The 16,299-nt window shown below is 48.1% G+C and overlaps 1 protein-coding gene across 5 annotated transcripts in view; it reads left to right on the top strand.

The window, feature by feature from the left end:
* KIAA1217 (KIAA1217 ortholog) overlaps positions 1-16,299 on the top strand; it is a 307,954-nt gene that overhangs the window by 280,042 nt on the left and 11,613 nt on the right. For all 5 annotated transcript variants that reach the window (XM_036275689.1, XM_036275652.1, XM_036275678.1 and 2 more), the window contains 6 exons: positions 3,223-3,353; positions 3,857-4,004; positions 7,823-8,246; positions 11,167-11,350; positions 15,043-15,206; positions 15,930-16,094. In XM_036275689.1, the coding sequence (XP_036131582.1) occupies positions 3,223-3,353; positions 3,857-4,004; positions 7,823-8,246; positions 11,167-11,350; positions 15,043-15,206; positions 15,930-16,094 (1,216 nt within the window). The remainder of the gene's footprint in view (positions 1-3,222; positions 3,354-3,856; positions 4,005-7,822; positions 8,247-11,166; positions 11,351-15,042; positions 15,207-15,929; positions 16,095-16,299) is intronic.

Raw genomic sequence — 16,299 nt, 5'->3', positions numbered from 1 at the left:
GTTAGCGGGGATAACTCTTGCTTCTTGAAAATAAGGCATCTTTAATGTCAGTATTATCCTGAGAATAGTAGGCCCGCGCAGGAATGAGATGAGGGGCAGTGGAATGACCATGAGAGGACTTTGCCCATGGCTTTGTGGGACGGCCACACACGAGCAAGTCGTGCACAGGGCATGGAGACCTCAGCCTGGCACAGTAGAACATGGGCGTATGCATGTGGCACAGAGCAGGTGGTTCGCAGGTGCCAAGTTAACCCACACAAAGGAGAGATTGTGTCGAGCCCTGGAACCAGAGACTTGACCGGAAATCAGGTATTCTTCATATGCCCCCAGGCCAAGCACAGACCTTGTGCATAGTAGGGCCTCACAAAGGTTCATTAAACTGAACTGAAATGGTCCACCAGTGGAGGCTAGATGGGGGGACCTCCCAGGTAGAGGAACCCTGGAACCAACAAGCGGACCTTGGGACCAAGAAGGCACAGGACATCGTTGGAAAACTGGAATAGTCCAGGTTGTAGGGTGGGTGCAAGGTACGAATGTGTCTCTGTCTGAGTTGTGCTATTCCCGTTAGCATGGTGCCTGCCCGTATCTTAGCCCAAGCTCGCGCCCGGCACCCTGCTTGATGCCTGTTTGTTCTGTGTTCACCGAGACTGGGAGATCACGTAACTGGATTTCTGGCTTTTCACCAAAATCCCTGGGTCCAACCCAGATTCAGAGTTTCTCTGGATGGAGTTTAGAAATGTGCATTTCACAAAGATATAGGGCAGATTTTAAAGCCATCTCCACATTTGAGATGTCTGCCTGGCTTGATGATCAAGGAAGTGACAGATCAAGAGCTGCCTTTCAGACAGATCCCTCCGGCCATCTTGTGCAGATTGGACGGGGGAGAAAGATTGGCATCTAAGAAATCGTACGGGACTGACTGTAACAGTCCAGACGGAAGTCAGTAAGACCTGAACCAGGCAGGAGAAATAGGAATGAGAAGATAAATCAAATGCAAAGAGTGGACTGAATGGGTCAGAGTGGTGAGTGAGAGCGGGTTACAAAAGACAGCTGGACATTCCAACCCTGGAGCGTTGGGACAACAATTACATCTCCCCTCCCCTTCCTTGCCCCTCCCTCTCTCCTCCTCTCCCTGACCCTCCTCCTCCCCAGCTCTTCTCTCTCTCTCTCTCTCTCTTTCTCTCTCTCTCTCTCTCACACACACACACACACACACACACACAAATAAGTTACCTTGAGGATCATGTTAGGGTAAGTTGCTGGTGAGCCATTCAGATAGCAGAAAAATAAGATTGGGGTCTAGAACTATGGAGAGAAATTGGATCAAGAGAATTTCTCTTTGGTGAGTTTTGACATGGAAATAATCACTGGGCTTCTATTACCAGTCAAATGAAATATATTTCAACAAATTAATGCTTCTTTTCACCAAGGTAGAATGAAAAGCAGCTTCAACAGAATGGATTTGCCTGTGAACCACAGCATTTGTGAACACCTGACATTCTTTTGAGCAGAGTTCACAACTCAAAAGTCACGTTGCTTACTATAATGTTACAAACTTATTTTCAGCATTTATTTTAGCTCCATGGTCCCTTTTTACATTTTGAATGAACAATTTTTTTCTGACTGTTTTATCTGGAATAGAAGTATATGAAGAGAAGTGACATTGTTGTATACAATAATACCAGTACACATTTGCATATGTTCCATAATCAACACAAGGAAAACTGTGACATTTAAGGGTCTGCTGTGTGCAAGGTTATGAAATCCCAGAGTCACATTGTATGAAAGAGATTCAAATAGAATCTTAGGCTGACTGACCTGGGTCAGATCACAACTCCTTAGAGTATTAATTGCAACCTGGCTGACTGGAGGATTGTTAATGGAACCATGATAACATTTGGGTCTTAGCTCTTCCATCAAAGCTTAGAAAGGCTGGACAGTCCTTCTAAAATAATTAAAACAATCTATTTGACTTTGGAGTGGAAAAGGACTTTTCCACACGTGTGTAGAACTCTTGGAGAGATGGCACACATTCTGTCTGCCTCGGAGATGTAGGAGCTGTGCGAACATTCCAGCTGGCTCACAGAAACTGGGTCTGTCCACGGTTTGTAAGTGTGGACAGTGAGAAGACGGCTTTGCATTTCAGTCCTGAAGTTGCATCATTTTATCTTAAGGGATCATAGGCAATTTGGGTCCATTTTCCATAACAGAACGAAAGACAAAGCAAAAGCGTCACCCCACTTCTCAGGGTGGGTGAATTTGTTGTTTGCCCCAGGGTCCTTGTTGAACATATGCGACATCCTGCCTGAATCTCTCTCGCAGCTGTCATGCCATCCATAACTTCATCCTCTTGCCCACCTGGTGTGAAGGGTCTTAGCGAGCCATCCCTGTGCAGATACTGTCTTATTTATCCGGCACCTGCCTGCTCCCCAGACTCAGGACTCCGGCATTGGAATCGCTGTTCACTTACTGCCACCTAGTGGCTCTTCATCTCTCCAAGTTTCTTCCCAGTTTCTTTAAAGAGAGGCTTTTCAGTTAGATTTACAGGCAAACTGAAATGATACCAATGTGTGTTTAGGATATGGTTATTAATGTTGCCAAGTAACAGGATGTTTGTTTGTTTGTTTGTTTGTTTGTTTGTTTGTTTGTTTGTTTGTTGAAGTGAAAGACCTTAACCTAATTATTTGGAGCTGGCAGTACCGAAAGTGGTGTGGGGGTGTGTGTGTGTGTATGTGTAATCAGATCTGTGATCATTTGTTCTCTCTGGTTCAAAAGGTCAAGTGCCAAGGTCGAGAAGCCTGATCTGGGGAACCCCATTTTACTCCACTACCGTATTCTCTCTCCCTCTCCCTCCCTCTTTCTCTCTCTCTCCCTCCTCTGTCGTGTCACAAAATGCACACATCCCTCCCTTCGTTGGCATCAGCACCATTGAAAGTGAAAAGTGGGTCCTTTGTCAGCCAGCTACCATCTTCCCTGTGGCCACCCTGGGCCACTCCACAAACAGGCCCTGGGTAAACTTGCGTCCACCTGCTTGACTCTTCAGCAGAATATTTTTAGGCAAACTAAGCTACTGCTCCAAAAGGTGCTCCCACCATCTAGGCGGAAGGCCAGGTGGGCTGGGACACAGTGCGCAGCGGGAGGCACCGGTGAGCCCTGGGCTGCTGCACCTGTCCTTGAGGACCGCAGTGTTCACGCCCATCTCTGGTCTGCTCGCTCCCCCAGTGAGCTGGAAGACCTCGTTGAGGACTTGAAGAAGGACTCCGCATCGGCCAGCCGAGTGGTTACTCTAAAGGATGTGGAAGATGGAGCTTTCCTCCTGCGACAAGTGGGAGAAGCTGTGGCTTCCCTGAAAGGTGAGCTTCCTCCTTGTAGGGAGAAGTCTATCGTGTTTCCCAGGGTTACTAAGTCTGTCAAACGGTGAGGGCCTCATTCACGCATTCATTTACTCACGGCAGTATTCATCCAGTCCCCGCCTGCGTCAGCCACTGCTCTGGGCACTTGGGATCCAGCACAGCACAAAAGAGGCAAACGTCCCTGCCTTCTTGAAGCGTATATGATAGTGGGTGCTGTAGGATTTAGGACTAAATGATAGAAGTTTCTCCTCACTGGGCTTTTACAATGCTCTGGGCACCTGTGCACTACAGAGAACCCTAAGGGAGAGCTGACTTTATCCCAAGCACACAGACAGGAAATGGACCTAGAGGCGCTCTGCCCTTGCCCATGGCCATTTTGAACCCATCTGTATCGGACACGCTTCTGCCTCCCGCTGATGTGTGAACAAGCGGTGGCGGGTGGGGGTGGGGGCTTGCTGTGCGGATTTCTTCTCCTCCAACTCACCCCCTGCTCTTGGCCACAGGAGAATTTCCTACGTTACAAAACAAGATGCGAGCCATCCTGCGCATAGAGGTGGAGGCGGTGCGGTTTCTGAAGGAGGAGCCGCACAGGCTGGACAGTCTCCTGCAGAGAGTGCGGAGCATGACCGACACCCTGACCATGCTGCGCAGGTGACCAGCTTCCTGTGCGCGTGCAGAGTGGAGGCGGGGTGCTGGGAAGGGTGGGGTCGATGTTTTGGACTCCCGGGCTTCCTCCGTGCTCCTGGGACCTGTGTCCATTGCTGCGACTTATCACATCTTATTACCCTTGTTCTGAGGAGGAGCCATGGTTCCGTCCCTCCCAGATCATCTATTGTACCTACGGTCTGAGGTCCTGATTCTCAGCGCAGACTTGCTGCATTCAGCACATGCTGGGGCTTACAACGTACTAGTAAACACACTACACGTTTTCAGATCGTTTGAAGGTGGTTCCTTTGAATAACATTTGTAAATTGAAGAATTGATCAAAATATATTATTAGCCTCCTTTATTTCAGGAGCATACATGACTTCAGTCAAAAGAAAATGGGTAGAAATAAAATCTTTCTTGAGGCACCTACTGAAAGAGTATCTGAAAGGTGGTTGATCTTACCTGGAACAGAGAAACAAGCTCCCTGGAGTGGCACCACCAGTCACCCCTACCTGCCCGTAAAAGAGGTTCACAGCGGAAGAAAGACTAAATCACTGAATCCTTTGTGACTTTCATTGAAAACTCTTGAACTCTCTACCCACACAGAAAGTGCTGACACGCATGCGGGATCTGTGTGTCCAGAAGTCCCTTTATAAAGGACATCTCACATACCATTCTGTACTCTGTCTTTGGGTGACAGTTAGAGCTCTTTCTTCTCAACACAGTCATAACAATAGCTTATATCTGTGAGCACTTCCTATGTGTCGGGCTCTGAGCTGAGTCCTTTATAAGTATTAACTCACTCCGTCCTAATTTAAAACCCTATATGGCAGGCATTCTTCTTCCTGTTGCAGAGTCTGAGCTTTGAGGACGTTTGCTGAGGTCAGAGGTGGGGCGGCAATGACTTGATAGTTTGACTCCAGAAATCAGAGTTAGTTCTGATCTCAAGACCAGACAGTCAATAATATTTGGACATTTTGCCTGTTCCAGTCCTAGTGTTGGCTATTAAGAACATGATAATAAAGACAAATAGGAACCCTGCCCTTATAAAACATCCTCTCTCATGGGAAATAGACACAACCACCAAAAGTAAACTATTTTCCAACCATGGCAGCCCTGAGTTTTCAGATTTTTAATAGAACTGAGAAATTGCAGCGACATCACCCTTCAGATCTTAGACCAGATCTGAGAGCAGGTCACAAACAGAAGTAACATATAAGACAGCTTCTTGGAAGCATTTTAATCACAGCTGTCATCATTTGATCAGATTTATAAGAGAAATATATTAAATGTCCAGTTGACTTTCAGATGTATGATTAGCCATAGGAACAAGTGAGCTGTTTCTAGTATCATGACCTCAGGAGAGAGCCTCCTTTGAGATGCAAACATGATCAGCAGCCTTATCATCACCGGCATCCGTTCCCTGAGCTCACACAGTGGCCGCCTCTGCTGAGACCCCATCTGACTGAGTGCAGGAAGAATTGTGCCGGAGTTACATTTTCTCATAGGTTCACTCATTTTAAATTGCCAGGGTGAACTTTTTCTTCTAGTGGGATAAAAATCTGGTAAAAGAATTCTTCATTAGGCTCTTACCTAAATATGGTAACCCATCCACAAAGCCTCGAACAAACCACCCTTGTGAAGTGGGAATAGATAGCAGGCTGGCAGACACGTCGGCCCCATTCTTCCTTCTCATCCCTGAAAAACAATTAAGAGACATTTTTAGAGCCAGCACAGAGTGATGAAGCTCAATGTTTGTCTTATCTCCAGGGAATCAAGTTCTTTAAAAAGCATAATTGTGTGTTTTGAATGTTATAGGACTTTTTGTCCCATAAATGCTCAGTGGTCAGAATGACAAACCCAGGTAAGTAACTTTTAAAAGAAAAAGAAATTTTAGCTGCCATCTGGCTGCCCATCACAAGCCTGTATTTACACTACTAATTTGTGTTGGTATCTGTTGTGTGTAATGCACTGCATTGGGCACTGTGGAGACACAGGGGAGAAGACAGGAATGCATGGCTCCCAGGGACACACACACGTCCTGACGCCACGGCAGAGAAGCTTGGGCAGGTGCCAGCCACAGGCAGAGCGACTTAGCAGCTTGGAAGGACACTGAAATGTTTTGATGTGTGTTGAATTTGAGTTGCTAGAAGGATAACCAAACACAACTGCCCACTAGGCACTTAGAGAGGTGGCCTGAAGTTCAAGAGGTAGAGACAGGGAGTGTGCCTGCCCCACGGGGAGGGGAGGGGTGGGGAGGAGAGATTTAGAACCGAAAGTTGTTTCCATAAAGATGATTATTAAAAGAGAAGAGATGGCTGTGGCAGAATGAGAAGGAAAGGAGAGAAGAGATCCTTGGGCATCCCGGGGCCTGAAGAGACCAGGTAGGGAAAGTAAACAGCAAAAGGAACAGAGAAGTGAGTAGCAGAAGAGATTCATAAAATACAGTTTTTTCCAAATCAAGAAGAGAGAGTACTTTAATAAGAAGGGAAGAGAAACTAATTAAAAATTATAAGTCAAGTTCGGCTGGTGTGGCTCAGTGGCTGAGCGTTGACCCATGCACCAAGAGGACGCCAGGTGGATTCCCAGTCAGGGCTCATGCCCAGGTGTGGGCCCGATCCCCAGTGGGGGGCACGCAGGAGGTGGCCAATCTATGTGCTCTCTCATCGATGTTTCTTTCTCTCTCTGCCTCTCACTTTCTCTCTCTCTAAAATCAATAAAGAAAAAAGTTATAGGTCAGGCATCATGTTTCACATTGTCTTTTTTTTCTTATGTTTTCATTGATTTTTTAGAGAGAGGAAGGGAGAGAGAGATAGAAACATGGATGTGAGAGAGAAGCATCCATCAGCTGCCTCCTGCATGCCCCCTACTGGGGATTGAGCCCATAACCCAGGCATGTGCCCTGACCAGGAATTGAACAAGGACTTCTCAGTCTATGGGATGATGCTCAACCCACTGAGCCACACCGACTGGGCAACATTGTCTTACACATATAACTTAACATTGATCCTAACAACCACCCCTGAGGAAGACATCAACTGACCTCCTCCTCATTGTTATTACAGTCTATGGAAAGGTATCTGAGACTCAAAAAAGGGGACGTTCATGACATTGTATCAGTAGAATGTGGTAGAGCTGATATTCAGACACAGGTGTGTCTGACCTCAAAGGTCACCACACCATGGGTAGAGGTGGACAAAGGGCATCAGGTGACCCCCAAAGCAGAGGACAATGAGGATGAACCCTGCTGTTTGATTTGCTGTTACTGTGGACCTTGCAGAGAGCTTGGTCAAGGGCAGGTGGGGAAGCCAGACTGCACCAAGCTGAGCTACAGGAAGAGCAGAAGGAATTAGAACATAAACTGCCCTCCTAAGATGTTTGGCAGGGAAAGGAACTGAGTACAGGGTTAAGAAGCTTTGGGGATTAGAACTGCGTCTCTGAGAGCTCTCCAGGCTGGGAGCAGGTCTAGGCGGTGCTCCTAGAGTCATGTGATCGCTTCCTACTGCCACCTGCACCCACAGCAGTGATGGACCGGTGTCGGCCAGGGCACAGCGTGCCAGTGGACAGAGCAGAGCAGGCCATCCTCTGCGGAAATGACTGGCAAAGCAGCTGCCAGAGATAACTAGGAGGTAGTTTACCCCTGTTGAGTTGTTGCCATGGAAACCCTCAACCCTAAGCGGCTACTCTGAGTTTTAGAATGTTTTCGTTTTGCAACAAGGTCTTGCCTGGCTTTGGGATGGCACCACACTCACGTATACCAGCATCATGAAGTGAGAGTCACCCGTCTGCATAGTTAACGCTGCTGTGCATGCTTCTCCTAGACACGTCACCGATGGGCTCCTGAAAGGTGCAGACGCAGCCCAGGCCGCGCAGTACGTTGCTATGGAAAAGGCCACCGCCGCGGAAGTCCTGAGGAACCAGGAGGAGGCATCCCACGCCTCGGGCCAGCCCCTCCACGGCGCAGGGGTCCCTCGAGACGTGAAGTCGGAAGTGGTGCCCTTGACCGTCCACCACGCACAGAGCTCGCCTGTGCTCATCCAGCCCTCCCAGCTGTCCTCCGCCCCACTGAGCCCTGCCCAGCACCCGACCAGCCCTCCCGCGGTCACGCAGGAAGTGGCTTCGGCTCTGCCGTCCTCACAGGCAGTGCAGGGCCCGCAGACGCCAGTGAACGGATCCACCATGCACAGCCTGTTCGCGGAGGAAGTCCACAGCGTGCGTGCCAGGAACAGGGCCGCGTCTATCGAGGTACAGTCCTGCTTCTGCTTTTCCTAACCCCATAAAGGGGTGTAACTCATGGTCCCTTCCCTCAGAGGATTCACAGTCTGGCTGCAGAGATGAAACATAGGTGTACCAGAGTTACATTTTTATGAAAATGTGTATATATTATACATGTGTGAAAGATAGATTTTTAAAACTGCAAGTGGATTTTGATAGACTAAGAGAAAAGTCATCAGACTGCAGAGAAGGGTAGACACCTAACCTGGAGGCCGTGGCGTGATGGTAAGAGTTTGACAAGCCCTCCGGGGGAAAAGTCCTGGTTGTGGCATCTGCCAGTTTCTGTGATGAAGACTCCGCCGTTGCCGATTTCGAGTCGCAACATGACATCACATGACGTGGGAGCTGGTGCTCCGGAGCTGGGAGCCGGCTCCGCAGGCTGCGGCCTGTGGGCCTGGGAGGGCTTGCCGAGATCTTCAAAAACAAGTCGGATCTGGGTAAGCAGAAGAGGGTGCTGAGGGCATTCTAGGATCGAGGAGTGTCAGAGCACAGGCTGGGACCATGATAAACCTGTTTAACTCAAACAGAAAGGAGATAAGGCAGGTGAACCTGATCGGAGAGCGTGGAAGCCAGCCCAGGATGTCTGAAGTTCATTGTGTAGGTGTCAGAGAAATTCTGCGCTTGGACAGTGATAAACCCGGCATCTGCAGAAAAGTTCATCCAGACACAATATACAGAACTCAGAGGTGCTGGGGCGAGAATCAAGGGAGATGGGTGGGAAGTTATTACCGTGGTCTCAGAGTAAGAGGCAGAGGCGGTCAAGATGAAAAAAGAAAGCTAGGCCTTCGGGTCACACGCTCTAGAGAAAAAAAACATGCTATGTTTTTAAATATTCTTTTTATCAAGAGCCGGCATCAGTGCTCAAATTGCACGTTTTGCTTTCTTAACACTCTCCTTCCTCTTTCCCATGTTTTCTCGACGCATCATTGTGTCCCCCTGCCCTAACTATTCCTGCCTCTCTCGCAAGTCAGTGGGATAACCTGGGTTTCCTGAGGAGATGGCCTCTTACAACTGCCACAGCCACGGTCATGGCCACTGCTCCTCTGAACACTAGATAGCTGCTCTCTGCTCCGAGGTTCCGGGCTCGCCCCAGTCCCGGTCAGCACTTACAGACTGCACTGGCTGCCGGGGACCATCATGCCTGCCCGCTGGGTGGGAGAGAGAACCAAAGACATGTCCTCCTGGGAGAAAGTGGACTTGCCCCTTGAAACATGCCCATATTTAAAGCATGTCACTGGGACAAGAATTATGTAACAAACATCTCTTGAGAAGCCCCTGGGCACAGTTCTCATTGTTATGGTGTATTTTATTTTCTTAGTTTTATTTTATGTTGTTGTTGTTGTTACTCCTCACCCAAGGATATTTTTCCATTGATTTTTAGAGAGAATGGAAGGGAGGGAGGGAGGGAGAGAGAAAAACATCGATGTGAGAGAGACACATCAATTGATTGCCTCCCAAATGACCCCGACCGGAGCCAGGCATCAAACCTGCAACTCAAGTATGTGCCCTCGACTGAAATTAAACCCAAGACCCTTCGGTCCATGGGCCCATGCTCTAACCACTGAGCAAAATGGGCCAGGGCATTAAGGTGTGTTTTAAGTAATGAGTCATCTCTGACGATGCCCTGAGCCACAGTAAGGAGACCTGGGCCTTTCTGACAGCTACGCCACAGCCAAAGGGAGTGAGCTTCAGTCACTCAACACACACCACTGCGCCCCACTCTGCACCAGGTCCTCACAGGCTATGGGGTAGGCGATGAGCAGCGGAGACAAAGTTCATGCCCTGGAGAAATGTACCTGCTTGCAGGGAGAGGCAGAGAACAAGTGTGTACCAGGTGATCATATATGCCAGGAAGGAAAAATGAAAGATGGCAATGGTGGTGGCCAGTATTCATACAGAGTGAATACTGGGCAAACCCTTCCCCTCACTGGGCTCCAGTGTTCACTTCTAATTTCAACATTATGGGGTTTCACTAATCCTGGTGCAAATTTCCACTCTGCCCTGCTGGAATGATTCATGTGCCATCTCAGAATCATAGGCAGATGTTCCTTTAAAAAGTGTACAAATAGCTGGGCCAGTGTGGCTCAGTGGACTGAGCGTTGTCCCATGGACTGAGAGGCCCTGGTTTGATTCCCAGTCAGGGCACATGCCCGGGTTTCAAGCTTAGTCCCCAGTGGAGGGTGTGCAGGAGGCAGCCAATCGATGTTCTCTCTCATATCAATGTTTCTGTCTCTCTCTCCCTTCCTCCCTCTCTAAAAAATCAACAAAAACATATTTTTTAAATGTACAAATACTTTAAAATGCATTTTATATACTTCTCCCTATTATAGAACTTGATGGAGCTTGCAGTCATCTAAATAACTGCCTCCCCATTTTCTGAGTAAGAAAATGTGGCCCAGTGGCCTTTGAGCAAGTCTTTGACGGAAGTGGAACCAAGACCTAGGAGTCTTGGCTCCTAGCGAGTGTTTGGTGTTTGCTTCTATTTGCTGGAACATCTCTACGGTGAAAACTCAAGTTAGAGACAAAACCTTGGTCATGGATACTTACCTCAGACACACACCTGTGTCCCTTTGCACTTCCTGTTGGTGGAAGTGTGTGGTGAGTGCTCAGTTCTCATTTAATGATGAGTTTGATTTCTGAGCTTGCTCCTGTGTGAGTGGGTATCACGAGCTTGCGAGCAGCCCAGTCAGCTGTGGAAGATGCTGCGGACAGCACGGGTCAGGTTTTTTTTCCTGCTGTGCCCGGTGTCCCTCGGCACGGCCCCCGACCATTATTTTAGCGACACTTTAACTATAGCACACCTCCTCCCACCCAGCAGAAAATCTCTGAACAATTCGTTAGCTTTGCCCTCTGGTTTTAAAAACTATCTTCACCTGCTGTTCTCCTTCAGAAAGCAGAAAGGAAATGGGAAGAGAAAAGACAAAATCTGGACTACTACAACGGGAAAGAGTTTGAGAAGCTCCTGGAAGAAGCTCAGGCCAATATCATGAAGGCAATTCCAAACCTGGAGATGCCCCCAGCCCCGGGCCCCCAGCCGAAGGGCGACGCTCCTGGGGACAAGCTGGAACTTTCAGGTGAGGCACCGACAGAGCCGAGTACCGGGCTGCCCTCGGGTCCCTGTGGGGCCACCCACTCAGCCGCGCTGGCCAGACTCGCACTTCTTAAGAATTTTATCAAGTTGAAAAATTGGGAGAATAAATCCATCAGGTGTCCCTAGAGCCTCACTACTTCTTTCAAACTGTAACTATAACCTTAGTAGGGAAGCTGTTCTATGTTAGGATACCAGAACCAGGTCCAGGAAGGAAGGGCTTGGATGTTCCAGCGTCTGCCTTTCCTGGGAACCTGGGCTCTTCACAGCCCGAGCCGGGAAGTCTGCCTGTAAACCCGGAGCATTCCCCGTGCTGCGGAAAGAAACCCGGCGGCCGGGGCTCCCCGAGGCACAGTAGATTCTAAGTCAGAATTGTATTTTTTAAATCAAAATCATTAAATTGTATACTTAACCAACTAAACTATCGAAGTTAAGCATCAATATGTCAGTATTAATATAAAATAACTTAAAAAACTCAGCCTACTAAGTCTCCAACCAATTACAAGCCTCGTGCTTTATTCTGATATTAAAATGATATGACATCATGCCCTGGCCAGGTGCACCAAAAGACTGAGGGTTTAACTCCTGTCTGGGCACATACCTAGGCTGTGGGTTCAATCCCCAGTCAGGGCGTATGTAGGAGGCAACCTACCAATGTTTCTCCCTCACAATGCACCCACCCCCCCGCCGCTCTGTCCCTCTCTCTCTCTCTTTCTCTCTCTCTCAAAAATCAATAAAAACATACCATCGGGTGAGGATTTTTTAAAAAGTATGTGACATCATTGTTTATTTGTGGATGAATATGTCTTAGAGCTGCACTCAGTGAGGTCTTATCCAACACCTAAAGGTAATTTGAAAAGGAATCACCATCTTGACTTGAATGTCAAGGAATGTGAAAGTGGATACAATTTATAACCACAGTTTAACCGCTGTAACACTCTGCAGGTTTTCATTCCACAAAGCTGCTCCAAGACCCCACTCACTGAAACTCTCCCCTTCAGTCTGTGCTAAGAGGTGTTTTTCACCCCCTTCCCTACCTGCCAGCTGCACAGGGCCTGTCTAGGCCCCTGGAGGGTCAGGGACCAGGGCCTGGGGAGGGAAGGGTCCTGGAGGGTCAGGCACCAGGGCCTGGGGAGGGAAGGGTCCTGGAGGGTCAGGTACCAGGGCCTGGGGAGGGAAGGGTCCTGGAGGGTCAGGGACCAGGGCCTGGGGAGGGAAGGGCCCTGGAGGGTCAGGGACCAGGGCCTGGGGAGGGAAGGGCCCTGGAGGGTCAGGGACCAGGGCCTGGGGAGGGAAGGGCCCTGGAGGGTCAGGGACCAGGGCCTGGGGAGGGAAGGGCCCTGGAGGGTCAGGGACCAGGGCCTGGGGAGGGAAGGGCCCTGGAGGGTCAGGGACCAGGGCCTGGGGAGGGAAGGCCCTGGAGGGCAGCTCTGCTCCCACATCCCAAAGTTACATGGAGAATTTCTAATGGATAAAATGATCTGTCTCGTTGCATCTCTGTCTTTCCTAATTCAGCTCTCCCCATTATTAATTTTTGACAGAGTCAAATTTAGAATGAGCTGTCAGAGAGGAGGAGGAAGAGGGTGGAAGAAGTGAAGGGATTAGCCAAAGAACATATGTAAACCACGAACACAGACAACAGTGTGGTGATGGCCGAGGGAGCGGGGACAGACTGGTTGGAGGTTGGCAGAAGGGGCATAATGGGACATCTGTCATAGTGTCAACAATAAGAATAAAGTAAAAAACAAAAAAATAGATTATTAAAATTTAGAATGATAAATAAGTTATAATTGGTCCTTCACCTGATTGTACAACAAAAATAACAATACATTTTGTTAACCTTATTTGGGATTCTTATTCTTTCAGATTTAAAAAAACGTTTGCGTAAATTATATTTAAAATTACTCCCCAATGTAGTTTTACTCAGTTAAAATGTTCTTACTGTTTTTTGTTTTTTTGTCTTTTTAAACACATGGCCTGGTTTCTTGCCAGAAAGAGCCACTAATGTATAGACCACTAGAAATGTATAAGGGTATCATCCATTATCTGTAAACTTTGATAGCTATAATTTTTATTTGTCACTAGAAATAAAAACCCCTAGAACTGTATAAGGGTGTCATCCATTATCTGTAAACTTTGATAGCTATTATTTTTATTTGTCATGGATGTTATTGTTTTTATTTTTGTCTACTAATAAGGTAAAATACTAAGCTTGGGTTTTTTTCAATCATTTATATTTCCTTTTGTGTGAATTGTCTGACGACTTAGAAAATGGGAAGGATGGGTAGCTCCCCCCAAAATTAATGAAAAATTTGGGGAATTGTGGCCTCAGTGTTACAGCAAAAGTATTCACAAAGACAGATGTTAAAAACCATCAAGGAAGACGTTATTCAAAAGGGGTTGTAAAGGGGGTGCACTGACTCAGCTCTGAACGCCATGTCCAGGGTAGGGGATTCCTGCGAGAGGCAGGCGAGGACACAGCTCTCAGGGTGGGGAGTGCAGAACTTGCCAGATATCAGGAATGGGGGATTCTTGCTAAACTGGATTCTTTGCAGAATTCAGCTCAGCAGATCAAGGCCAAGGCCTGGTGAGTGAGAAGAGGAGATTGAATAAGTTGGTCACAGAGGGAGTCTGAAAGGAGAGAGCCCCTAGAGGGACCCACAGAGGAGGTGGCTGCTGGCACAGGAACCAGCACATGGCCTGGTGATGCCAGAGCCCTGTGACCCAGCGCCTGTGTGTGAGACAGGCACTGTCCCGAACGATCACTGGCCTGTCACCGTGGTGATTCCCCATGTCTGTCACTTTAAATGGGAACTCGTCTCTGCTCAGAAAAGACAAACACTCTAGACCCTAGAGAGAGTGGGGAAAAGTCCCGATGACCTGAATTTCTGGTTCTACCACTTTAGCGAGAGCCGTTGGTTGTTTGTAAAGGGCTGAAGTGCTGGGAGGTTGGTAAAGGGCAAGGAGGCTCTGAGAGTTTTGATTAAGAAATGCCTTTTGGGGACCATTTTTCAGGGAGAGCCGAGCAGATACCTGCGTCGCCTGCTCTATGATGTCAGCACCGATGTATAGTTCCCTTTGCTGCGTTCGGTGCCTCCTTCCTTAGCGGAGAGCCTTTTCCAAGCCCATAACCGTGACCAAGAAATCCCCCTTTTTTCCTGATTTTGTCCTCTGTTCCCATTTGCTTCCCAGGTTCCTTGTGCCCTTCCTGGCCACACTGGGCTCTCGTAGGAATCCCTTCTCTGGAGGCAGTGTTTAGGCTGGGGAGGGCTCTGGAGGTCAGGCAGTGGCTCTGCATTGGCCTTCAGGTCTGAGCTCTCCTCTCTCCAAGTAGCACTCAGCCTTTTGTTCAATAATAACAGCTAATACTTGCATAACATTTATCACAAGCCAGTTAGCACTGTGCTTTATGTATACTAAGTCGTTCCATCCTCACGGCATCCTAGTGGAAAGGATCTTGTCATAATACTCATTTAACAGCTGAGAAAGCCAAGGCAGAGAGGGGTCTTTGTGGAATTTCAAGCCAGTTGGGCTACAGGGTTTATACCATCAATTTGTGTGCTATGTAGACAATGGAGAACATTGATGTGAGAATGTATCAAGTTAGTAGAAGTACACTGGACCTTCTGGGCATCATCTTGAAAAGACATGATTGAGCAGTGGCACACTGTTTTCCAGAAGACTCTCCAAACTCAGAACAGGACTCGGACAAGCTGGGGAGCAAGTCCCCACCCCCTCCTCCTCCACCCCCAAGACGGAGTTACCTGCCAGGGTCGGGGCTCACCACCACCAGGTCCGGCGACGTGGTTTACACCGGCAGGAAGGAGCATACCACCACCAAGGTCAGAGGGGTTAGGCCCTGGTAAACTGGTGTCTGGGTTCAGATGATACCCTTAGACAAGGTCATCTCTGTTGTCACTTAGAACATAAAAGTAATGAGGTAGAGAAGAGAAGCGGAGAATCAGATAAACTAGATGGGCAGAAAGTACCCCAGATCAGAAGACATCAAGCAGTGTCACTGGACTAGACACAGCACCACAAGTGTTATCCTTACTTGACTTTTAGCTGCAATTACATGAAATGCACATCACAAGCTACTTCCACAGCAGGTCATCGTGACATTGAAAATAAGGGTAGCAGAGGGAAGTTAAAGAAAGACCACCTGACAAAGAGAACTGAGATTACCTAACGCAGTTGTGGGAGTCCATACAGAAAGGTGTTTAATGAGCCTTAGCTTGCAGGGAACTTGGCATGTTTTGTCTTTTATGTTCAATGTAAAATTCAAATTTCAAGGAGAGGTAGTATGCGAGGTCCTTTCGTAAAGGTACCGAATGGTGAGGAGTTATAATTTTATTATAAGTCTTCAGTCCATCCACCAAAATGGCAGCTTGCATAAACAAAAATCCAAACTAAATGCAAGTGGGCAGAATAGCCCTTCGACTCTATTTGAAGAGCTAGGAAGTCAGTTTGTTAGGCAGTGAGGGAACATGAGTTCTTGTGATCGCTCCGCTTTCTGCCAGGACCTGGGGTGTTTGTCCAATATCTGTGGTTTGAATCTTCCATAGGTAAGCAGTGAAGATGCTGGACCAAGCCTGCAAGCTAGAGCCACGAAATGCCCACCCGAGGCTCCTGCTCCAGCCTGGACCCCATCCCCACCACCAGTCACTACCTGCTCCTCAAAGGATGAGGATGAAGAGGAAGAAGGAGACAAAATCATGGCAGAACTCCAGGTATGTGGATGAACTGACCGACCACAGCTCCTCACCCTTCCCACCAGGGACCCTCTGACCACAGCTCTCAGAGATTCATTAGCTGGAGACGCTGGTGAAGGGCCCGAAGCCCTGTAAACGTGTCTGGCCATGACCTGCACTAGGCTCTCAGGGCACCTGTAGGATGTGTTTAAAAACATGGCCATTTCACCAAACAACTCAGGAA

The sequence above is a fragment of the Molossus molossus genome, unplaced genomic scaffold (genome assembly GCF_014108415.1).
Source record: "Molossus molossus isolate mMolMol1 unplaced genomic scaffold, mMolMol1.p scaffold_m16_p_1, whole genome shotgun sequence".
Lineage (NCBI taxonomy): Eukaryota > Metazoa > Chordata > Mammalia > Chiroptera > Molossidae > Molossus > Molossus molossus.
Note: the sequence above shows the minus strand (reverse complement) of the source record. Positions and strands in the feature narration are given on the sequence as shown.